The sequence below is a fragment of the Zeugodacus cucurbitae genome, chromosome 3, assembly GCF_028554725.1.
Source record: "Zeugodacus cucurbitae isolate PBARC_wt_2022May chromosome 3, idZeuCucr1.2, whole genome shotgun sequence".
Lineage (NCBI taxonomy): Eukaryota > Metazoa > Arthropoda > Insecta > Diptera > Tephritidae > Zeugodacus > Zeugodacus cucurbitae.
In genome coordinates this window covers 68284973-68306906 of record NC_071668.1, presented here as the reverse complement: position 1 = coordinate 68306906, position 21934 = coordinate 68284973, and the positions used below count along the sequence as shown (strand labels likewise).

The following is a 21934-nucleotide window of genomic DNA, read 5'->3' as shown; positions in this document are numbered from 1 at the left end:
TTTGCCTATCAAGTTTAGAAAAAGCCTTTAGTAAACCCTTTATTGTAATCATCATTATAGTTTTTCTTCCAGTAATCAGTAAAAATAGGTATATTTGCCTAGAAACCGATATTTTTGTACATCGTTAGATGTTGTTGTCGATTTTCGAAGATAGCCTCCAAATATGAACGAATTGCCTTTGAAGTTGAAAGTTTGTACGACAAGTGATTAAGGGTGATCTATTTCGAGGTTTTCTACTTTTTTGAAGAAAAAACACAGAAAATCAAATTTATTGCCGAATATTTATTCATTATCATTCGAAAGCTCATTATTTGGTATTTATTTTGTAAATATTATATTATCTTTTTTAATCAAATTATGGCCGCGGCCACGTCTCAGATGGTCCATCCATTGAGTACAATATTCGATGACTCGTTCGAGCATTTCGACTGGTAACTGACGAATGACACGCGTGATGTTTTGCTCCAAGGCCAGAATCGAAGCAGCATTGTCCGCATAGACTTTAAACTTTACATGACCGCACAGGAAAAAGTATAACGGTGTGATATAACAAGATCTTGGTGGTCAATCGACCGGCCCAAAACGTAAAATTATCTGCACACCGAAGTATATATATATATATATTAATATATATATATATTTGGCGTAGGAACCGCTTTGAGCGATTATAGCCGAATCCACCAGAGCGCGTCGCTCCTCCTTTTTGCTTTTTGGCGCCAAGTGGAAACACCAAGTGAAGCCAGGTCACTTTTCACTTGATCTTTCCAATCGAGTGGAAGTCTTCCTCTTCCGCGGCTTCCTCCAGCAGGTACTGCATCGAACACTTTCAGAGCTGTGGTGTTTTCAACCATCCATACTACATGACCTAGCCAGACAGCGGCTATCGCTGAACTATGTCAATGTCGTCGTATAGATCGTATACCATCGTCTGCGGTATTTGCCGTTGCCAATGTTTAGAGGACCATAAATCTTGCGCAAAACCTGTCTCTTGAAAACCCCAAGAGTCGTCTTATCGGATGTTGTCATCGTCCACGCTTCAGCGCCATACATTAGGACGGCAATAATGAGCGACTTGTAGAGTTTGATTTTGGTTCGTCGAGAGTGGATTTTATTTTCAATTGCCTACTCAGTCCAAAGTAGCACCTGTTAGTAAGAGTGGTCCTGCGTTGTATTTCGAGGCTGACATTGTTGGTGTTGTTAACGCTGGTTCCCAAGTAGGCGAAACTATCTACGACTTCAAAGTTATGACTATCAACAGTGACGTGGAAAACGCGAGTGCGCTCACTGTTTGTTTGATGACAGGAGACCGATGTGTTCTTTCAATAAATCCATTGATTGATGCGATATATGGGAAGTGGCGCCGTCTTATTGAAACCAATTGTCGCCGAGTTCAAGAGCTCCATTTCAAGCATTAGATAGTTATCATGGCGCGACAACGGTCGCCATTGACGGTTAAGTTCTCACCGGCTTTATTTTTGAACAAATGTAGACCTATGATTCAACTGAAATGGCAACTCTTGAATCTCTTCGGTTGCACTTCGTCCCAAATGCGACAATTGCTTGTTCACATACCTATTGATCTAGAAATGGGCCTCATCGCTGAACAGAAAATGTGCCAAGTCGTTTCATTTGGTGCCGAATCGACTCTCCACGGTCTATTTTAGAGCCCAATTCGAAAAACGGAGATAATATTTTTTTTTTACTTATAACTCAATCTTCCGGAAAAATTTGATTTAGTCCAATATCCAGAAAAAAAATAGTGTTTGTCGTATAGTGTTATACGCATATTGAAAAGACCTGCCATGTATCACAAAAAGATGCAGTTTGGATCTAAATTTCTAATTTGGTAAATTCGAGACTGATTTTGAAAAAATATTTTATTTTAAAAAAGTTTAACGTTTAGACTTTTTCATTCACTAATTTTTGGCACGGAGACATATTATTAGAAGAAACATATTCCATCTGAAATTGTCCAAAATATCTGAGATATATAAATATTTTCGGTAAAAAATTTGTTAGAAGCACTGAGGTCCTCATATTCGATATATCGGGTCTTGAAAACTTATGGACCGATTTCGACGATTTTTAGAAGGGCGATGCTACTCTTTAAATGTAGTTTTTTGCAAAGTTCTGTTCCGATATCTACACTAGTGCTTACTTTATATATTGTAAAGTAAACGGTTCAGATTGACTTCATAGTTCTGGTATATAGGAAGTAGGCGTGGTTGTGTATCGATTTGGACTATTTTCACATCACATCATTGGGAAGCTAGGAAGATATTATGAACCGAATTTCATTGAAATTGGTCGATGTTGATTTCAGAGCTATGGTGGAACCACGCCCATTTAAAATTTTGTATACCATTTTGAGTGCAGCTCTTCTGTACCATCTTTATAATGAAATTAAAGGTTTCTGGGAGTTTTCTAACTGAATTAAAGCATTTTTAGTAGTTTTCAACATAACCTTTGTACGGGAGGTAGGCGTGGTTTTCATCCGATTTCCTCCATTTTTGGACCGTATAAGGTAGTATCTAAATGAAACGATTCTAGAAAGTTTCATTGATATAGCTTTAGTAGTTTGCGAGATATGTACAAAATACTAAGTAGGGGCGGAACCACGCCTACTTCCCCAAACAAATTACATCCACGTATGCCCCTTCATATCAAATGTTACTTAAATAGCTTAATTTATGGATTAGTTATAGCTCTTTGACGAAATATCTCCTGTCATCAAACAAACAGTCAGCGCATTCGCGTCTTGGCTCCCACGTCACTCTTGACAGTCATAACTTTGAAGTTGTAGATAATTTCGTATACCTAGGAACCAGCATTAAAACCGATAATAATGTCAGCCTTGAAATCCAACGCAGAATCACTCTTGCCAGCAGGTGCTACTACGGACTGAGTAGCCAATTGAAAAGTAAAGTCCTCTCTCGACGAACCAAAATCAAACTCTACAAGTCCCTCATCATTCCCGTCCTACTTTATGGTGCAGAAGCGTGGACGGTGTCAACATCCGATGGGACGTCACTAGGAGTTTTTTCGAGAAAGGTTTTGCGGAAGATTTATGGTCCCTTAAACATTGGCAACGGCGAATACCGCATACGATGGAACGATGAGCTGTATATGTTGTTCGACGACATAGACATAGTCCAGCGAATAAAAAGACAGCGGCTACGCTGGCTAGGTCATGTTGTTCGAATGGACGAAAATGCCCCAGCTCTGAAAGTTTCGATGCAGTACCCGCTGCTGGAAGCCGAGGAAGAGGGAGACCTCAACTCCGATGGAAGAACCAGGTGGAGAAGGACCTGTCTTCACTTGGTATTACCAATTGGCGCCAAACTGCCAAAAGGAGAGATTCGTGGCGCGCTGTTGTGGACTCGGCTATAACCGAGTAAGCGGTTTCTACGCCAGTCAAGAAGAAGAAGTTATAGCTCTTTATATGTTTTGACTTACAAACAACCGTTACGTGAACAAAACTATAATACTTAATATTTGTTGCTAGAGTATTATTATTTTGCTAATTCCCTTAAAAAAATCTCACAACTAATTTCAAGTGAGCAGCGCTTCCAATTAGCCGCACAAAGCTGTACTTACATGCCTGTCATTGTGTTGAGAAGCTGAGTGCTAGCAAAAAATTTCGCATACGTTTACGTACATACAAACCAAACCAAATTTGCCGCCAATGAGCGTGGCAACAGCGGCAACTACACACATACATACATATATGTATGCGGCATAGCGGCGGTGCAACATCAAACACTTGCATTCTGTTATTGTATTATACTTGGACAAAAAAACATTGTCAGTATCTATTTTATTGGCTTGTGCTATACTTGCTTTGTATTGTCACTTAAAAAATATAAATATCCTTAAGACTAGCTTATTATTTAAGTGGAGTATAATGTACACTTGGGCGAATATAACTAAGTATATATAGGTATATATGTATGTATTTTTGTTGTTTGTTTTTTTTCTTTGTATAAATATGTCAACAACTCCCCCTGCTTAGTTTAATATGTGCATAATATAAGTATTTATATATTTATATGTATATATTTAGATTTATAATTGTATATTATATATATATATGTATATATTTACAGCAGTCATTATTTTGTTGTTGTTGTTGTTTTGTCTGTTTGTTTGTGTTTGCGTGCATGTAGTTATCGTTATCGTTTTTCGGTTTTGTTGTTTTCATTTTACTGGTGTTGTTGTTGTTGCTCCTTTTTTCATTTTCATGATTTTATATGTCGAACGTAGTTGCTGTTGTTGTTGTTGTTGCTTTTGTTTTTGTATAATTTTTTTTTTTTGTTTCTACTTGTCACTACATTCCGTTGTGCCATTTGAGGTTTCATCTTCTGTGGTTGTATCGCCACCCGATTGAAAACCAGTCTTGTTGTCAGTGTCAGTTGAATTGTTCGAATCGGAGCACCTTGTGCAGACTCCCTGCATTAGTGTAACGTACACCTTGCCGCAGCGAACACATTCATCTTGTGGATCACCTGAAGTTAAGAATGGAAATTAATGCTGTGTGCTGTTGCTGCTGTTTTTGTTTGCTTTTTTTGTTGTTGTTGTTGTTGCGACTGCTCTAGAAGTGCGCCGCAATCACACACATACACAGGCAGGCATACATACATACATGCAGGCAGGCATATGTGCATACATACGTCACAACTGGCCGGCTTGGACATACATATGTATGTATATAAGCCTCGTTTTGAACCTGCGTTTCGGCATGCAAGTTTATTTGTATGCCTGTGTGTGTGTGTGTGTGTGTGCAATGTGGTATAATGAAAAAATGTGGTAGTTCAACTTACCTTCATGTGTTTTCATATGAGCTCGTAAATTGCACGCTAATGCGAACTTCTTGTTGCACAATTCACAACCATGGGGCTTGTTGCCTGCAATGCCAATGTAAAAATTTATTATGATTTGCTTTTATTTTGGTTTAATTTTTTTTTTCATTTTTTGTTTTTGACTTTGCTTTTGCAATGTTTTACTTTGTATTTGCGCAAAAAAAAAATGATAACGGTTAATGTCAAATTTTTTCAATGACAACAATTTTTCGAAATTGAACTAATTTCGCAATTTTCTAATTACAAAAAAAAATATATATATGTAAATATGTACATATGTATGTATGTATTTTATATTTCTCTGCAGCTGCGCAATCACTATTTGTCAATATATCTAATATTTTATAGAAATAATTTTAATTTCACTGGACTTATGCCACTCAAATGCGCTGTCATAGCTGCTGTGTGGGCATACAGGTCTACCAATTTAAAACAGCAAGCAAAAAAAAAAAGTACCCACATAACTACTCAATGCTTATTTGCGCATATTTATGCATACCATATACATACGAACATACATATATACATGTATATACCAATAAGTACATATTTACTTATGAAATAAATCTTAAGCTGATTGTGTACTTATAAGTACTCATACATTAAATGTGTAACAGCAACTTGTCGCTATTGAAACAATGCGTCAAATATCTTATAGGTATGCTATGTGATGCATATACATACATATACAAACATACATACATACATAGCATACCTATAGTCATAAGTATGAGTATCGAATGTACCAACCTGTATGCAGAAAAAGATGATTTTTGAGATTTGTCTGTTTCGAGAAACCGCGGAAGCAAATGTTACACTTAAATGGCCAAGAGCCACTATGCACATACATGTGTGATTTCAGATCGCCGGGTGTTGGGAAGGATTTCGCGCATAAATTACATTTATGTGGTTTTTCCTGAAAAAAATAAAGATAAACAAAATTTATATTTTGTTAGTATTATATTTGTAATTACAAATGGAAAATATATATTTTTGTAAATTAAAATATCAAAATATACATATTTAATACAGTGCTCTCTCGATTTATGGCACTAATATATTATTAATATATTCAGCGTATTAAAATCTGATAAAACTGAGAATAATATGTCAAAACATTGTGTCTAAAGTTGTCTTAAGTCCATTCAGTACACGGTTATAAGTTATCAGAGGTAAAAGAAGAGCTAGCAGTGTTTCGAAAACATTTTTTGTCAAGACTAACTCCCCGCTTGGATTTATTATTGACAATGACGTCATATTTCACGATACACCTACAATGGGTCCCAGGACATAGTGACATCCCTGGGAACTGTGTGGCCTGCAAATACGATAAACATGCAGTAGATATGGCTGAATCACAATGGAAACAAGTAACGACTTGCTCCGTAAGCAGACAAACGTGGCCAGAGTGGAATAAGAGCCGTACTTGTCGCTTATTGAAATTTAAGAGGAATGATACAAGAACCCTTGTAGGGGTGTTAACGGGACACTGTCTGATTGGGAGACACGCCAGCAGACTGGGGCTACCTTTCAATGATTACTGCAGGAGCTGCCAAGAAGAAGAAAAGGAAGAAACGATTACACACCTTCTTTGTGGATGCAAGGCTCTGTACAGAAAAATAATAGCAGCTATTGGACGCGGTTTTCTCGAGGATGTGGGCGAAGTTGCTCATGTCAAATTGTGTGAAATTTTTCACTTTATCAGGACCACAGGGTGGTTCAATGATGACTCCATAGTGTGAGGGATCTCAGTTCCAGTGGTATCACAATGGGCCTCCCAAAGGCCTAGGTGTGTCGTTTGACTGCCACTTAACCTAACCTAACCTAACCCTAACTCCCCGCTTCTGGTTCTGGATCGATGTCACTGAAAGGCCAACCGAATAAACTAGGACACACACTACTAGGAGTCTCGTTGTTCCTAATATTACAACAGGTCGCAGGATATCGATATCATTGGAAACAACACCCGCTCCGTTCCTCTGCCTTTTCCATACTGGATAAAGAAGCGAAGCGTTTAGGTCTGCTAGTGAACGGGGACAAGACGAAATATCTTCAAGTTGTAGATAATTTCGTCTATCTTGGAACAAGAATTAACACCAATAACAATGTCAGACTAGAAAGCCAACGCAGAATTGAAAAGTAAAGTCCTCTCCCGACGAACAAAAACCAAATCCAATATATAAGTCCCTCATCATCCGCGTGCTGCTTTATGGTGCAGAAGCGTGTGCGATGTCAACATCCAATGAGATGATGGCTCTAAGAGTTTTCGAGAGAAAGGTTTTGCGGAAGCTTTACGGTGCCTTAAGCATTGACAACGGCGAATATCGCCGACGATGGAGGGATGAGCTGTATGAGTCATTCGACGACATTGACATAGTTCAGCGAATAAAAGGACAGCGGCTACGTTGACTCGTTGATGTTGTTCGAATGGACGAAAGCGCGCCAGCTTTGAAAGTGTTCGATGCACCGATGTACCAGCTGGTAGTAGCCGAGGAAACCTCCACTCGGTTGGAAAGACCAGGTGAAGAAGGACCTGGCAGCCGTATTCTCTTGAATAGGTTTCATAGGACTGATATGAGCCATGTTATTCTAAGCTTATCCACAGTTAAAATATGTGTATCAAGAACTAATAGGTCTTAAACGTTTTAATATATAAATATTTCGGTATATTCACTATATCCATCGTGGGACGATGTTCGTTTAAAAAGTCTATAATTATTGCCTTTTCGATAGTCTTTTTGAACTCATTATCCCCGGCTGCAATGGTCACAATGTTAAATCTATTTTCTGATATCTTCGGTTTCCTCGAAGGAACTCAATTTTTGGTACAGTGTTTAAAAATAAGATTTTCGTGTTTATTAAGTAAAGTTTTCCAATTAGACTTTGAACTTTCAATATTTAGAATTTATTGAAACTCAATCTTTAAATTTCGCTTATCACAAATACCTAAACCATATTTGAACACCCTGTATGCAGGTGATATACACCTGCTGTATATCTTACATTGCACTGATAAAAGCTACATACACTCACCTTTATATGTGTCATTCGGTGGTAGTACAAGTTGGAGCTGGCCGTAAACCGCTTGCCACACACCTGACATTCATGCGGTTTTTCACCCGAATGTATGCGCCGATGTGTATTTAAACTGCTCGACGTGCTAAAGCCTTTCCCGCAAACCATACACACATGTGGTTTCTCACCTGCAATTGTACAAAAACAAAAACAAAAAAAAAATGAATTAAAAATCATAAATTTTCGAACTCCAAATAATATTGCGTTGAAAGCAAAGACAATAAGAAATACAAATTTTGTACTTTTTTTCGAATCAGAAAATCAGCATCTTCACACTCTCTCAAATCTCCACACACACACACACATACACTCACGCACACATACATGTCGGCAATGCATTCTTTGTTTTTGTTACTTTTATAGTTTTTTTCTTTAACGAAATGCAACAGGTGCAATTGTACTCGTCTGCACCGTTGCGGGCGCGTCTGCCTACCTGTATGCGTTCGCATGTGTCGCTTAAGTAGACTAGGTCTATCGAATGCCTTCCCGCAAACATCACAGGGCAGCAAACAGCGTTCACTTCGGCCGATTCGTGTGCGCTGCGGTGTACGCTGATCACGGATCACTTTTTCACAGTTTGTTGAGTTTATAACATCACTTACGGGCTCATTTAATGATATCACCGAACCGGATAGATCACTCGATATTGACTTGTGTTCATCTTCACTACTCGAAACCGGTGAGACGGGTAGTGAGATGCGGTGCAGCAGGGAGGCGGAAAGATCAATTGGCGAATCTAACAAGTAGCAAAAGAAACAAAGACAACAGTAATAATTATATATCTTGTAACCGCACTCCATGTCAGTAGTAGCTATATACCTTTCATAATGGAATCCATCGTTTGACGATACATAGAGATTCGCATGCGCATGAATAAGACTTCTTCGGGTCTTTCGGGCAGGTAGAATACAACAAGTTCTTGATGCGCTGCTATCGGTTTTATCGCCTCATATATGGGTTCACCTTTCACTTTCGTACAAATCATATTCACATTCGAATCACATACGTTGGAGACACGCAGAAAGCGTATCCAATTGCAACTACGCACTGGTTTATGGAATGCATCGATCTCGTCGTACAGGCCGAAACGATGTCGGATCTAAAAATAAAAGTGGAGAAGCATGGTTAAATAGTGTTAAAATTATTATAGTTTTAGAATTTACAGGATTTACAGGACATCCTATCTTTTAAGAGTTTAAAAAAGTTATTTTTCTTGCCACTTGCCACTTCGTAAAAAGTGCTTTGATATGTATTGGTTTGCTTCGCAGAACAATGCTTCGAGTTTCAAAGCAAATTCAATGATAATTGTTGTATAAATTTTTTGATTTAGACTTTATAAGCATATTATCTTGAAGAGAAAATCACCGCTAAAAATATATAGGTAAGACTATACTATTTCATCTTACAGTTCAAAACTATCGAGGTTAAGCTTTGTTTATTTCATTTAATATTTTGAATATGTAGACTTCATCGTTTTCGATTCCTTCAATTCGGACAAATTTTGAGTCAGAAACCCGGAAGAATTCTCCGCTCTACTTTGGAATTTTCTTCTCGTATCCTCAAAAATTCTCGTATTGTTGTTCTCCCGTCCACTTTGGAATTTTCTTCTCGTATTCTCGGAAATTCTCGTATTGTTGTTGTAGTTACACCAAAAATTCATAAGTTTTTTGGAAATTGTAAGAGTTCTTCACTGTATTGAGTCCGTTTCCGTAGTGACATCGAAAGAGTTATGAGGGTTCTTGACTTCATATGAATCCGGGTCTGTTTCGATTAATGATAATGAGATATTTAGAGCAGACTCATGGTGTGATTATTCACCCTTTCCACATATTGTGAGGTTGTAAGTGAGAGCGACCGTCTTAATGGTTGGTTTGAGTTCGGGATCATAATGCGGAGGTTTATAGGCTTACAAATTGGCTAGAATAAAGTCAACATTTTTTTAAAAAAGCTAAAAACTCTGCCTCCTAGATAATCAATGTGCATTTTTTCCTCACGAGTATATCTCACAAAATCTCTCAGCTCTTCGGTGGAAGATAAAGCTGTTGGAATCTTTATTTGTTTGAATAATATGAAGGCTTACAGTAAAAGTTGTTGCAATAGCTTTTGCAGGAAATTATGTTTATGGTAAAAGACTACTAATAAGATAAGTTTTGTACTTCTAGAGAGAATTATGATACGATTGTCTTCGTGAACAGGTTCTAGGCTGAAAGGTGGACCGGACGTAAGAAATTAAAACAAGAAAAAACGTTAACTTCGGCTGTACCGAAGCTAATATACCCTTCACAGATGCATTTCTTTTAGTAACTATGCGTTTAAGCAAATCTAAAGACGTAAGAAAAAGTAAGTAAAAAAAAGAAAACATTTTACTAATTCTTTTTAGCCGAGTTGTTTGCTAGAAACATTAAGGTTATATAGTTAACCGATCTGAACAATTTCTTCGGAGATTATATTATTACCATGTCAAATTTCGTGAAGATACCACGTCAAATGCGAAAATTTTCCATACAAGCCCTTGATTCCGATCGTTCAGTTTGTATGGCAGCTATATTTTATAGTGAACGGATCTGAACAATTTTTTCGGAGAATAAATTATTTCTATGAACAATAACTCAAACCAGTATTTCGTGAAGATATGTAGTAAAATGCGAAAATTTTCCATACAAGCTACTGATTCCGATCGTTCGGTTTGTATGGCAGCTATATGCTATAGTGAACCGATCTGAACAATTTTTTCGGAGATTAAATTATTTCTATGAACAATAACTCACACCAAATTTCGTGAAGATATGTAGTAAAATGCGGAAGTTTTCCGTACAAGCCCTTGATTCCGATCGTTCAGTTTGTATGGCAGCTATATGCTATAGTGAACCGATCTGAACAATTTTTTCGGAGATTAAATTTTTTCTATGAACAATAACTCACACCAAATTTCGTGAAGATATGTAGTAAAATGCGGAAGTTTTCCGTACAAGCCCTTGATTCCGATCGTTCAGTTTGTATGGCAGCTATATGATATAGTGGTCCGATATCGGCAGTTCCGATAAATGAGCAGCTTCTTGAAGAGAAAATAACATCTGCAAAATTTCAAAACGATATCTTAAAAACTGACGGACTAGTTCGTATATATACTGACAGACGGACATGGCTAAATCGACTCAGTTCAACATACTGATCATTTATATATATATATACTTTATAAGGCCTCCAACGCTCCCTTCTGGGTGTTACAAACTTCGTGACAAATTTAATATACCCTGTACAGGGAATAAATATATATATCAAAAGTTCCCTTTGGTTTTTGAACATCGACTCTAACTAAAAATGGTGTTTATAGGAAGTTGAATCACATTGATCAACCAACGATGGTTGTAACTTTCATTGAGTTATTCTTTAGGTTGAACATTTTTGATTGAGTAAAGTGTACTATATTAATTTTTTCTGTGCTGTTTCAAATAATCTGCTATAAGTACACAGCTTAGGCCATATAATCAATCAATTGTTGTAGCAAATAGAGTTAGAAACTCGACGCAACCACACCATTTCTGGTATGCCACATAATAGTACTGCATAATGGCAAAATAATCGTAGGTGAAATGAAACCTTTATTCATTTTGAATTTTTTGTAGAAGCACAAAGTCACACATGTTTGTCGCTTTATGAGTAGCAGCGCCATTTTTGGTACAAATCCAGCTTTGAAATAAGTGTGCACGCGAACGAACATACATACAATCATACATACAAATTTACAAGTATTCAACCGTATTTAAAGTTATTTAAGTATATTTATTTGTATGTAGAGTCTTTACATTAATGACTAAAAATCAGTAGTTGATGTTTTCGAGTTCTTTATTTTTTATTTTTTTTTGTTTTCGTTGATGTTTTTTTTTGTTGTACCTGCGCTTCCTGTCATTGTCAAAATCAGAAACAAAAGAGCCACAAGAGTCAACATTTAAATTGCATGACTATAACTTATGAGTTTGTGCACGAAAGGTAAACAACGAGCACTTCTACGAAACATCAAAGAGATTCGACTTCGGCTTCAGCTGAAAATGAGGCTGAACTTGAGCTAAGCCGAGCTGAGCTGTGATGAGCTGTGGTTCTGCTGCCGCTTAATGTTGATATTGGGTGCTTAGGCGCTGAGGTGCGATGATCTGTTTGTAGCAGTTTCATGTATGTATGTATGTATGTATGTGTGTGTAGCCCAAAGTTGATCTCACTTGCTGCGCATAAAAGACGAATAATATCAAAACGCGCTTAAATAATTTGAACTGTAATCAACTCATCATCAAGAACAGAACAGAGCATCGCACAGGGCAACACGGCATAGCACAGCACAGCACAGCAGCCGGCTTCACGTCATTTCAATCATAACAACAGCCAAGACAGAAGCAACTAACAGCTGCAACAACAACAACAAAACCACAGATAGCAGTAGCTTTGTGTAGAAATACCGTCAATCACGAAACCTATTCGTACACAAGTGTGGATAGCAAGCAACAAGCGGTTAACATGTATTTAAGTAACTACCGATGAAAAATCAACAACAACAAATCGACGAAAAATTAATAAGAAATTATGAACGCGGCGTTGAGTGCGAGCGCGCGGCATTGGAAGCGAATAAAAAATGTATTAGCGTTTGCATGCGTAAAGTAGAAGTTATCAAATGTTGCCTGCTTGGCGGTTGCTTTTCCAAATTGTCATATTGATTTGCTCTTGTTGTTGTTGCTGCAGCTGCAATTTTTGTTGTTATAGGTTACCTTATGCGCTATGAAAATTTCCACTTGCTATCGCCATTGTGCACATACTGCTGCACTTGATGCGCGCGATCTTTAGCACTTTCATGCTTTAAGAGAATTAGTGTAATGCGGATTTTATTTTACTTACATAAGTGCTTGAGCGGAGGTGCTGCTGCAGTGGCAATGTTGTTGTTGGAAAACCATGTCATCATTATTGAAAAATTTCTTTGTAGTCGTTGTTTATTCGGAAATTCAAGTGATTTCATACTTAAAACGAAATTGTTTTTTTTTGTTTTACTAAAATTTGAATAAATGTGTGTTTTTTTATAATTATTTATTGAATCCAATCCAATGCAATTCGATAGATGATATCATTGTTAAATAATACCTGACCTTGTTATCGAAAGAGCAATAGATATACATACTGTTACTCATACTTGTTTTGATCTGAAGTTCTTTCTTTAAGCGAACTACCCACTGTATAGTACCATGTAGTGAAGATGGGCAAAATCGGTAAACTGCCACGCCCACAAAATGCCGAAAACCTATACAGTGTCATAACTAAGCCATAAATAAAGTTATGAAAATAAAATTTGGAACATAAAATCGCATTAGGGAGGGGCACATTTGGATGTTATTAAAAGAAAAAAAAAGTGGGCGTGACCCCGCCCCCAAATAGGTTTTTTGTTTATATCTTGCAAACCAATAAAGTCTGGAGTCGTTTCTTTTAGCCATTTGCTTATACAGTCCAAAAATGAAAGAAATCGTATAATAACCACGCTCACCTCCCATACAAAGGTTAGGTTTAAAATTACTAAACCGAAAAACGTCAGAAACACTGAATTTCACATAAGAAATGGCAGATGGCAGATGGAAGCTGCACTCAGATTTTTTTACAAAATGGAAAACGGGCGTGGCGTCGCCCACTTATGGGTCAAAAACCATATCTCAGGAACTACTCGACCGATTTACAACTTGGTTTGTAAAAGTTTCCTTACATCCCAATGACATGTTGTGAAAATAGGCCAAATCGCTTCACAACCACGCCTACTTTCTATATACCAGAACTTTGAAGACGATCTGAATCGTTTACTATATAGCACTAGTGAAGATATCGGAACAGAACTTTGCATAAATACTGCATTTATAGTGTGGCAGCCCCTTTCTAAAAGTCGCCGAAATCGGACCATAGGTTTTCAAGGCCCCATATATCGAACATGAGGGCCTCGGTGCTTCTAACCTAATATTAAGGTTTCCAACTTTCAATGGACTTTATACAATATATATGACGAATATGTGGGTCAAATTGTGTATTATATAATATTAATACTGTGCAAATTATGACCCAACCCAAAACACACGATTTCTCACACAACAGATCATTGGCAGCTAAGAATGCATCCTAAGTGAATCATCCCAGGTATTCACTAAAGAAAAAAAAAGAAATCCTAACATCCTAACTGTATTTCGTTCCTACATATAAATGATGTTTGTTGTTGTAATATCACATCTGGAATGGTCTTTGATTTATTTAAAGGCAACCAAAAAGGATCGTGTACCCAGATTATATCCTCTTTTTTCGCTGAAGATACTACTTAGCACTAAAAAAACCCTTTATCTGACCGACTTTTTCCAAATTTCTACACTATTAGGCCAAATAATGCATCGAAGAACACTTAGTTTGCATAAGCATTTCTTAAACCAAGTCGCGAGATTGAAGTTTAAGACAATTTTTGTTGGCAAGTGATGTTTTGCTGAGGTAGGCATACATACGATGAGGCTAGGAATACTGTCTAGGTGGGATGGAAACATAAAATCATTCACTCCTCCACTGACCAGAGTTCGCAAGACTGAGTTTGAAAAATCTTGGTAGTTATAACTTCGTCGAACCAAGCGAACTTGCCGGAATGGACATTGGCCGGCTAATAAAATTTGTGATAGGCTCAAAGGCGCTTTGACGTTGCAATCAATCAATGGATCGGCGACTTTAGCAGTCCAAGTGGGATTTACCGCGACACGTCAGCCAGTCGCAAGGGTCTGTCTTTCGAGGCTAACATAACCTACTTTGGACCGTGCAGCAATCCTCGTTCTTATATAGAGCATAGATCAGGAAATTTTTCCATGTTGAACTGAATGATTATGCGAAAGATTATAAAGCATCCACAGTCAATTGCGCTGAAGTCTACTTGGTTTGTCGTGGATGGGTCATAGATGAGTCGTGGTTAGAGCATAGATCAGGAAATTGTTCCATGTTGGACTGAATGATTCTGCCAAAGATTTTAAAGTACCCACAGTCAATTGCGCTGAAGTCTACTCGGTTTGTCGTGGATGGGTCTGTCAGAAGAGATATCGATGGGTCTGCTAAAAGAGACAATGTGAGCGGAGTTAGGTTGGAACAATGTTTGGAATTCTCAACAATTTATGAAATGTGAGGGCCATTGACGTCTATACATCCGGGGACATCCGAGTCTCCATTGTATAAAAATAAATTAATTGATGGGTTTTTCGGTTCCTAATAGACTTGCGAAATATAGCAAATTACTTAGGCAGTTATTACATCAATCGTACAGAAAGAAGCAGCAATAAAGTAATCTTTGTAATCTTTTCTCAGCCTACCAACTTCACATTTGTAACCAATCAGACATGCATTGCGTTATGATTGAGACAGAGTTTTCATGTATGAATTGCAGCAGTTCTGCATAACTTCTCAATGAAATCTAAAACCTTTATCCCACGATCGGATGCCACAAATGCCCAACATCATCTTATCAATTCCCATTCATCAAAACAGCCGTGGTCAGTTGTGGACTCTATGATGTAGAACTTAACATTAAACTTGTGGGATTTGCTTTACTTTTGTGCTGTCAACAGAATGTCACAACATTTACTCGCAGGCATATTAAATAACATAGCGATTCATAACATCTTTGACATTGCACACATATGAAACAACAACAACAACAAATACATATGTTATGTGATTGATATTATGATGGATTGTGCATTGCGCAATCGTTCGTCTGTGATAGCGTCACGGACATTGAACTTAACCAAACGCCAATGACTAAAACTAATGCCTGTTTTAGCCATAACTGTAGCAACAGTACATATATCGGTAGTACATGTTGTTGTTGTTGTTGTTGCAACAGTATTGATAGTAGTTGTGTAGCGGCTCGAAACCAGTACAACTGTGCGGAAAATCACACTTTCACTGATTGAAAATGGATGAAGATTTTTGACAGCAATGCAACAAGTGTACACCACACTTATTTAGAGCGTGTAAATATGTACATATGTATGCTTGTTTACTTAGGTATTTATAGGTACGCGAGGTAATTGGCACACAACTATTTAGTGGAGGTGACAAGCAGGATACGCTTATGAGTTAATTTTTCATAGCGGCAGTTAGTTATAATGTATGTATGTAAATGTAGTTGCTTGTAGGTATATATTTCTAGGGATGTACATACATATGTTTGTATGTTTGTAAGTTCATTCAAAGCGCATAAATAGTTGAAATTCCCACGCATCTTTTTGGAGGGTGTTTTGTCCCCCCGTCTTAAGATCGCTTGACTTTTGATAAGTAGTTGAATTAATTTTGACGGTTTTGCGGTAAGGCGTCAACAGGTTCAAGCATATGCGTGTGTGAAAATTTTCACCACCACCGCAATTACAGACACACAAACATACACAGCCATATACATATGTATGTGGTCTAAGAAAAAGTTCTCAATCGTGTTCATTCTCCCATAACGGCGGAAAAGACGTCGTGAAGACATTCTTGAAGAAGTTCCCATGTTTTCTTAATGCTGAAAAAGCTATTGTTCAAAACGCTACTTTTACACTTGCTGCACACGGTAAAAAGGGTGGGTTAATAGTTGAATTTTGATGTTAAATTACCCCACGTAATGTTTGCAACACACACATATGTACATATATACATACATGTACATATATGCACTACATAACGTTAGGGAAGCTACTAATATTAAACTAAAAACGCATAAATTGTCTGTGTGTGGGTACAACTACACACAACTTAGTAATAACATCGTTGCCCGTGTGCTTACCAAGCGTGAAAGGAAAAGACGTTATACTTAGACTTTTCTCAAGACGCGCTGCTTAAGACAATTATGCTCATTTGACGGAATTGCATGCTACGCCATATGAAGACACTGTAAACATACACACACATATGTAGTTGACAGCCATCCCGTTTAATCGCGGGAAGCGTGGGAATATTCCCACAGACACTTAATGAATTACTACTGTCCAGCCACTGGGTGAAGTTGTGTGTTTCTATGCGGGCGGCATGAGGGTCATAAGCGTATATTTAGAACCCTCTCTGTATTATACAAAATTGTCGACTTTCAACAGGTACAACATTACAACAACAACAGAAAATATACATATAGCGTTAAAACTGTTGCATGCGCTTATATTTATGGGTATTTGTATGAATTTGTTTGCGGCTAATTATGTGATTTTTTTATGCCTCGTGTATGTATGTATGTGCATTTAATGTGAATATGTTAAATATGTCTAGTTTTGAAATCATTTGTAGCTGTATTATTAATTGATATTTCGCACATATTTCATTTTAATTAAATTTATTATTAAATTTTACATTATAAATGTGTATAGATGCATGTTTATAACGGTTATCAGTTAATGTTGTGAAAAAAATTAAATGCAAAATCGTTGTTAAAAACGAATTATAATAAATATTAAATATATTATTTTCGAAATAAAATAAATATACATCTTAATTGTGAATTTATTTTAATTAATTTTTTTATTATTTTATAACTCAAATCAGTTGCTTGGTGTCCTGTGACTATACACTATAATATTGACTATATACTATGCATTTATTTCTAAAATTTTTTTTACTAATATTTTGATCAAATGGATTTAACACCTTCAATAGCCTGCGCTTTAACGGAATAATTATAAAAAGTCGGAGAAAACTGGTATATAAACGCAAATCACAGCAAAAAAAAATTTAATTTACTAACAAACAAACCAAAAAAAATAAATAAATAAAAAGTACTAAGAACAACAACAATATTTCCAAAAAGAAAATCAGTTATAATCATGTTTGTTAGTCCCATTGAGTTTGATAACTGATGATCTATCTATACATACAGTTGAACTTCCCTAACTCGAATCGCCATAATTCACAAAAAACTTCGAGTTAGAGAGACTTCAGAGTTACGGAAGGTAATTTGTGTGTAATTTGACGTCTATTGTCCATTCAAAAGTTTGAGTTATGGCGAACTTTGAGTTATAGAAGTTTAACTGTCTATACAGACCTTTTTACAATATGGTTAGAAAATGTTAATTAAATTATGAAATCCTGAAATATGTACATTTTTGACCTATTGGGAGTTATAAACCTATGAAAGTATATACATGTACTTTAAGTTCACTAGTGTACCAAATATTTGGATATATTTTATAGCAGTTTAGAGGATATAAACTACATCTAACTTATAGTTCAGAATAAAAATTCTTATAAGCATATAGATAGATAGATAGCTTTGTTTACGAATTCTCACGCAGAACCATAGACCATCACAAGATCTTCAGCTAAGAATAACTATTTCTATTAAACTTGAATTCGAAGTCGAATTGTATTTTCTACTGATATTTGAATCTAATATGCATATATAGTGTCATAGGGAAATCTAAGACCCTTACTGGTCAATAATCTGCAGTCATATGGTTTCCTTGGTGTTCGAAGCGTTCTTGCACACCATATTAATTCTACCTTAAAAATTATAAACTCTGCAACTGATTTAAGAACAACAAAAATGTTGTCATGAATTAAGGGGGGGGTAAGGTTTGACAATTTTTTTTTATTTTTTATTTATTTTTTTTTCTGAACCATCAACATTTTAAGAATATTGTGTTAAAGTCAGGCTAGGGCATTCGGAGAAAAACTAACGAAGTTACAGCAGGTTGAATAACGGTACCTCCAGCTACCTGCGCTGAGTGTACAAAACTTTGAATCGATTTTCCCAAATATGTGATTTTTAAAGTCGGTGACCAGCCTATAGAAAAAACTACTGCATCGATCGTTTTGAAATTTTGAACAAATATTCTACATATATATATGTAGCTCTCGAATGACGTCGTTTTTCCAAAAATTTTAATTACAAACAATTTTACAATAACAAATAGGTCGATTTTTTCATCTAAAATCGTCATTTTGGCTTGAAAATGGTACTAAAAATTGAAAAATTAAAAAAAAAACTCGACGTCAATTGAAAGATAAACTAATAAACTAAAGAAAGCATTTTGATTTTTTGGTTTCGGATGATGCTGTAGGCTGGTCACCGCACAAAAACTTATTTTCGAGGTGCCTGCAGAGATAAATCCTTTATTCCTCGCTATTTTTCGATAAAACTTTTTTTAAGTATCCTTCAAATTTTGTACTTTCATATAATAATAAGTAAAATAAAACTACAGCAATAATTTTTTCCAAAAAAATTCATGACAAAATGTCTTTTTTAGACGAAAAAAACCTTAATTTCTGCTTATGAGGAATAAATATTTAATCAATAACAGCAACAAAATATAGAATAAATAACCAGATTATAATAAATAACATTGAACAAAATTTTATGTATTACAAAACAAAAAAATTTAAAAGGAATAGAAATTATTAAATATTTAAAAATTTAATTGTTGATAGTCAAATAACTTTTTTAAAATAAATATAAATATTTTAAATTAAATATTAAAAATTTATTATTTTTTTTAATTTAAAATAAATATTAATAATAATAGTGACAACAGAGTAATAATAATAAGCATCTAAAAAAAATTATTTTTTTTTATTAATAACATTATATTAACTATATCTCTGCTAAGCGAGCGGCAAAAAAACACTCGCTAAAATAGCGAAATGCATGTAAACAGCGATTTAAACTCGCTACAATCCCCAGCTCAGCCTCCAGATACTTCAAATATAGCATCGTATATCGCATCGTTATCAAATACGGTATGTTAAAGTAGTTGATAAGAAATTTTGAAAAAAATTTTCAAACAATCCCAGTCAAAATCTCTCATAACAGCAACAACAAGTGTAATGTAACTTATGTTTGACAGCTGAGATGTTATCACTGTTATTGAGTACCTTAAGGGATGTTTTAACCGAGCTGATCATACTTTTGAAATTCGCTCACATTTTCTTTTTATATTTCAAAATTATTTTAAATTTTCATTTCAAAATTATTCTATTTTTTTCTTTCAAAATTATTTTAAATTTTCATTTCAAAATTATTTTAAATTTTCATTTTAAAATTATTTTAATTTTCATATATTTTTTAAACTTTTACTAACACAATAACCTTTTTAAACAATATGTCACTAACCAAAATCTAATTGAATCCTTAATACATACAAATAGCATTATCAACTGACACTGTTTACCTGTAAATATGTATGTTCATTTGTATGTGCCACTAACAACTTCCGTAACCGTTTGCATTTAAATGTAATACGAAATCCCGTCGCTTGTGACCAAACCGATTTCACGTATTTAATTTCAATTTTAATAATTTTCAATTTAAACTCAAACTATATTCTTGGCAATTTCATACTAATTAAGGCGGCAGAGATTCAAATAATAAGATTTATTTGCATTGCAGCATATCAATTTGTGTTTTTTGTTATTGTACTTACATCATTTTCATCGAGATACTGAAATGCATCCAATTTGTCCAAACGTAATGTGCCTTGAAAGGGATAAAATATCGTGCCTTGTTCGATGTAGGACGTTGTCCACACTGTGATTTCGGTCTCATGATTTGCCGTTAACGTTGTGGCGGCGAGCGACAACTCTTTGGGTATTAAAACACACGTTTCCATGTTGATTTGAATTAAATTTTTTTAAAATTGTTATTTTTGAGTTTTGAAATAAGTTTTTGTTGTTTTTTAAATTATTATTTTTGAGTTTTAAAATTATTTTTTTGTTTTTTAAATTATTTTTATTATTTTTAAATTATTATTTTTGAATTTTAAAATAATTTTTTGTTTTTTAAATTGTTTTTATTATTTTTAAATTATTATTTTTGAATTTTAAAATTTTTTTTTGTTTTTTAAATTGTTATTATTTTTTAAATAAATATTTATTTTATTATATTTGCTTTATTTTTTTCTGTTTGTTTTTTGTTTTAGTAATCACAAAACTATTTGTTTTTATTTTTGGTATATTTTTTGTAAACTATTATTATTTTAATTACTCCTATATAATAAATATGCTTAAGTCCCTACGCGAATTGCTGAACTTCAAACTTTATTTTACGCCATTAGTGCGTGTATTTGTTTATCGCTGTGTGTGTTTAAATATTTTTATTTCAAAAAAAAACGATGCATTAAACTAATTAAATTGTTTATTTAACGCATTAAAAATCAGTGTTTGCAGTTATTGTTTATAATTAATATTTTATTTTTTTTTTTGTGCTTAAACTTTGCATTAAAATGCCGACACGCTATTAATTCGCTTTTTATATATTATTCTTTCATAAACAGTATTGAACGAGTTTTGCGTTAGCGCGTACGCGATTTATAATTCAACAAACAATCTCAAAACCAACAACGTACACAAGTAGTAGTCGTCGTCGTCGTCGTAGTCGATTGTAGATAGTTGTTGTGGTAGTAGGACCCTTTTTCCTTCAACACTAAACTAATACTGTCCGATCAGGATTGTCCGCACCAGCCATGACCTTCGGAATGAAATACATAGCAGCGTACACACCTGATACAGGCCGCCACTAAATGCAAGACCGAAAATTAAGAGCTACTCAGCTAAGCTCATTTAGCTCAATGCTCCAATACGTTACCAAAAACAAGATCAACATTACACAACGTTAATTTAATCGATTGATCGTACATACAGACATGCATGCATACATACACACATACGAGTAGTGTGCGGCAAATACTCGCGCCACATACGTACATACAAGCAGGCAATATGAAAATACTCGTCGATATGTCTGTCTGTCTGTATGTATGTATGTAGGCAGCCAACATCATATGGAGCGAGCGTAGTACGTACTTGAGTGTGCGCTACTTCACATACATACAAACAAACACAGGTTGTTCAGTGCACAGGTAGCAGGAGCAGCAGCAGAGGCAGCGGCGGCTTGACTTGACTTTTTGCCCAGACAATTGTAAAGCGGCTTAAGAAAGCAGCGTGCTCAATGTATTGCTGCCGCATTGCCGTCACCTGTTGCCTTGTTTGGCGCGTTT

At 35.4% G+C, this 21934-nt stretch overlaps 2 protein-coding genes across 2 annotated transcripts in view; one reads left to right on the top strand and one right to left on the bottom strand.

Moving 5' to 3' along the window:
• Positions 1 to 21934, top strand: part of LOC105214718 (DNA-directed RNA polymerase II subunit RPB9) — a 38474-nt gene that overhangs the window by 7266 nt on the left and 9274 nt on the right. The window lies entirely within an intron of this gene.
• On the bottom strand, positions 4110 to 21441 carry LOC105214734 (zinc finger protein 225-like). Its single transcript, XM_054226815.1, has 7 exons — positions 20363 to 21441; positions 8754 to 9033; positions 8368 to 8670; positions 7893 to 8062; positions 5610 to 5775; positions 4821 to 4904; positions 4110 to 4505 (listed from the first exon to the last, which is right to left on the bottom strand). The coding sequence occupies exons 1-7, from the start codon at positions 20546 to 20548 to the stop codon at positions 4318 to 4320; spliced, it is 1377 nt and encodes a 458-aa protein (XP_054082790.1). The 5' UTR covers positions 20549 to 21441; the 3' UTR covers positions 4110 to 4317.

Bases quoted from the DNA above. Each gene is read 5' to 3' on its own strand.
- LOC105214734 (XM_054226815.1), bottom strand. From the start codon at position 20,548: ATGGAAACGTGTGTTTTAATACCCAAAGAGTTGTCGCTCGCCGCCACA. The intron at 9,034-20,362 runs GTAAGTACAATA...TTTTATTTTTAG, and splicing joins AGTATCTCGATGAAAATGAT to ATCCGACATCGTTTCGGCCT. The intron at 8,671-8,753 runs GTATATAGCTAC...GCTACTTGTTAG, and splicing joins GATGGATTCCATTATGAAAG to ATTCGCCAATTGATCTTTCC.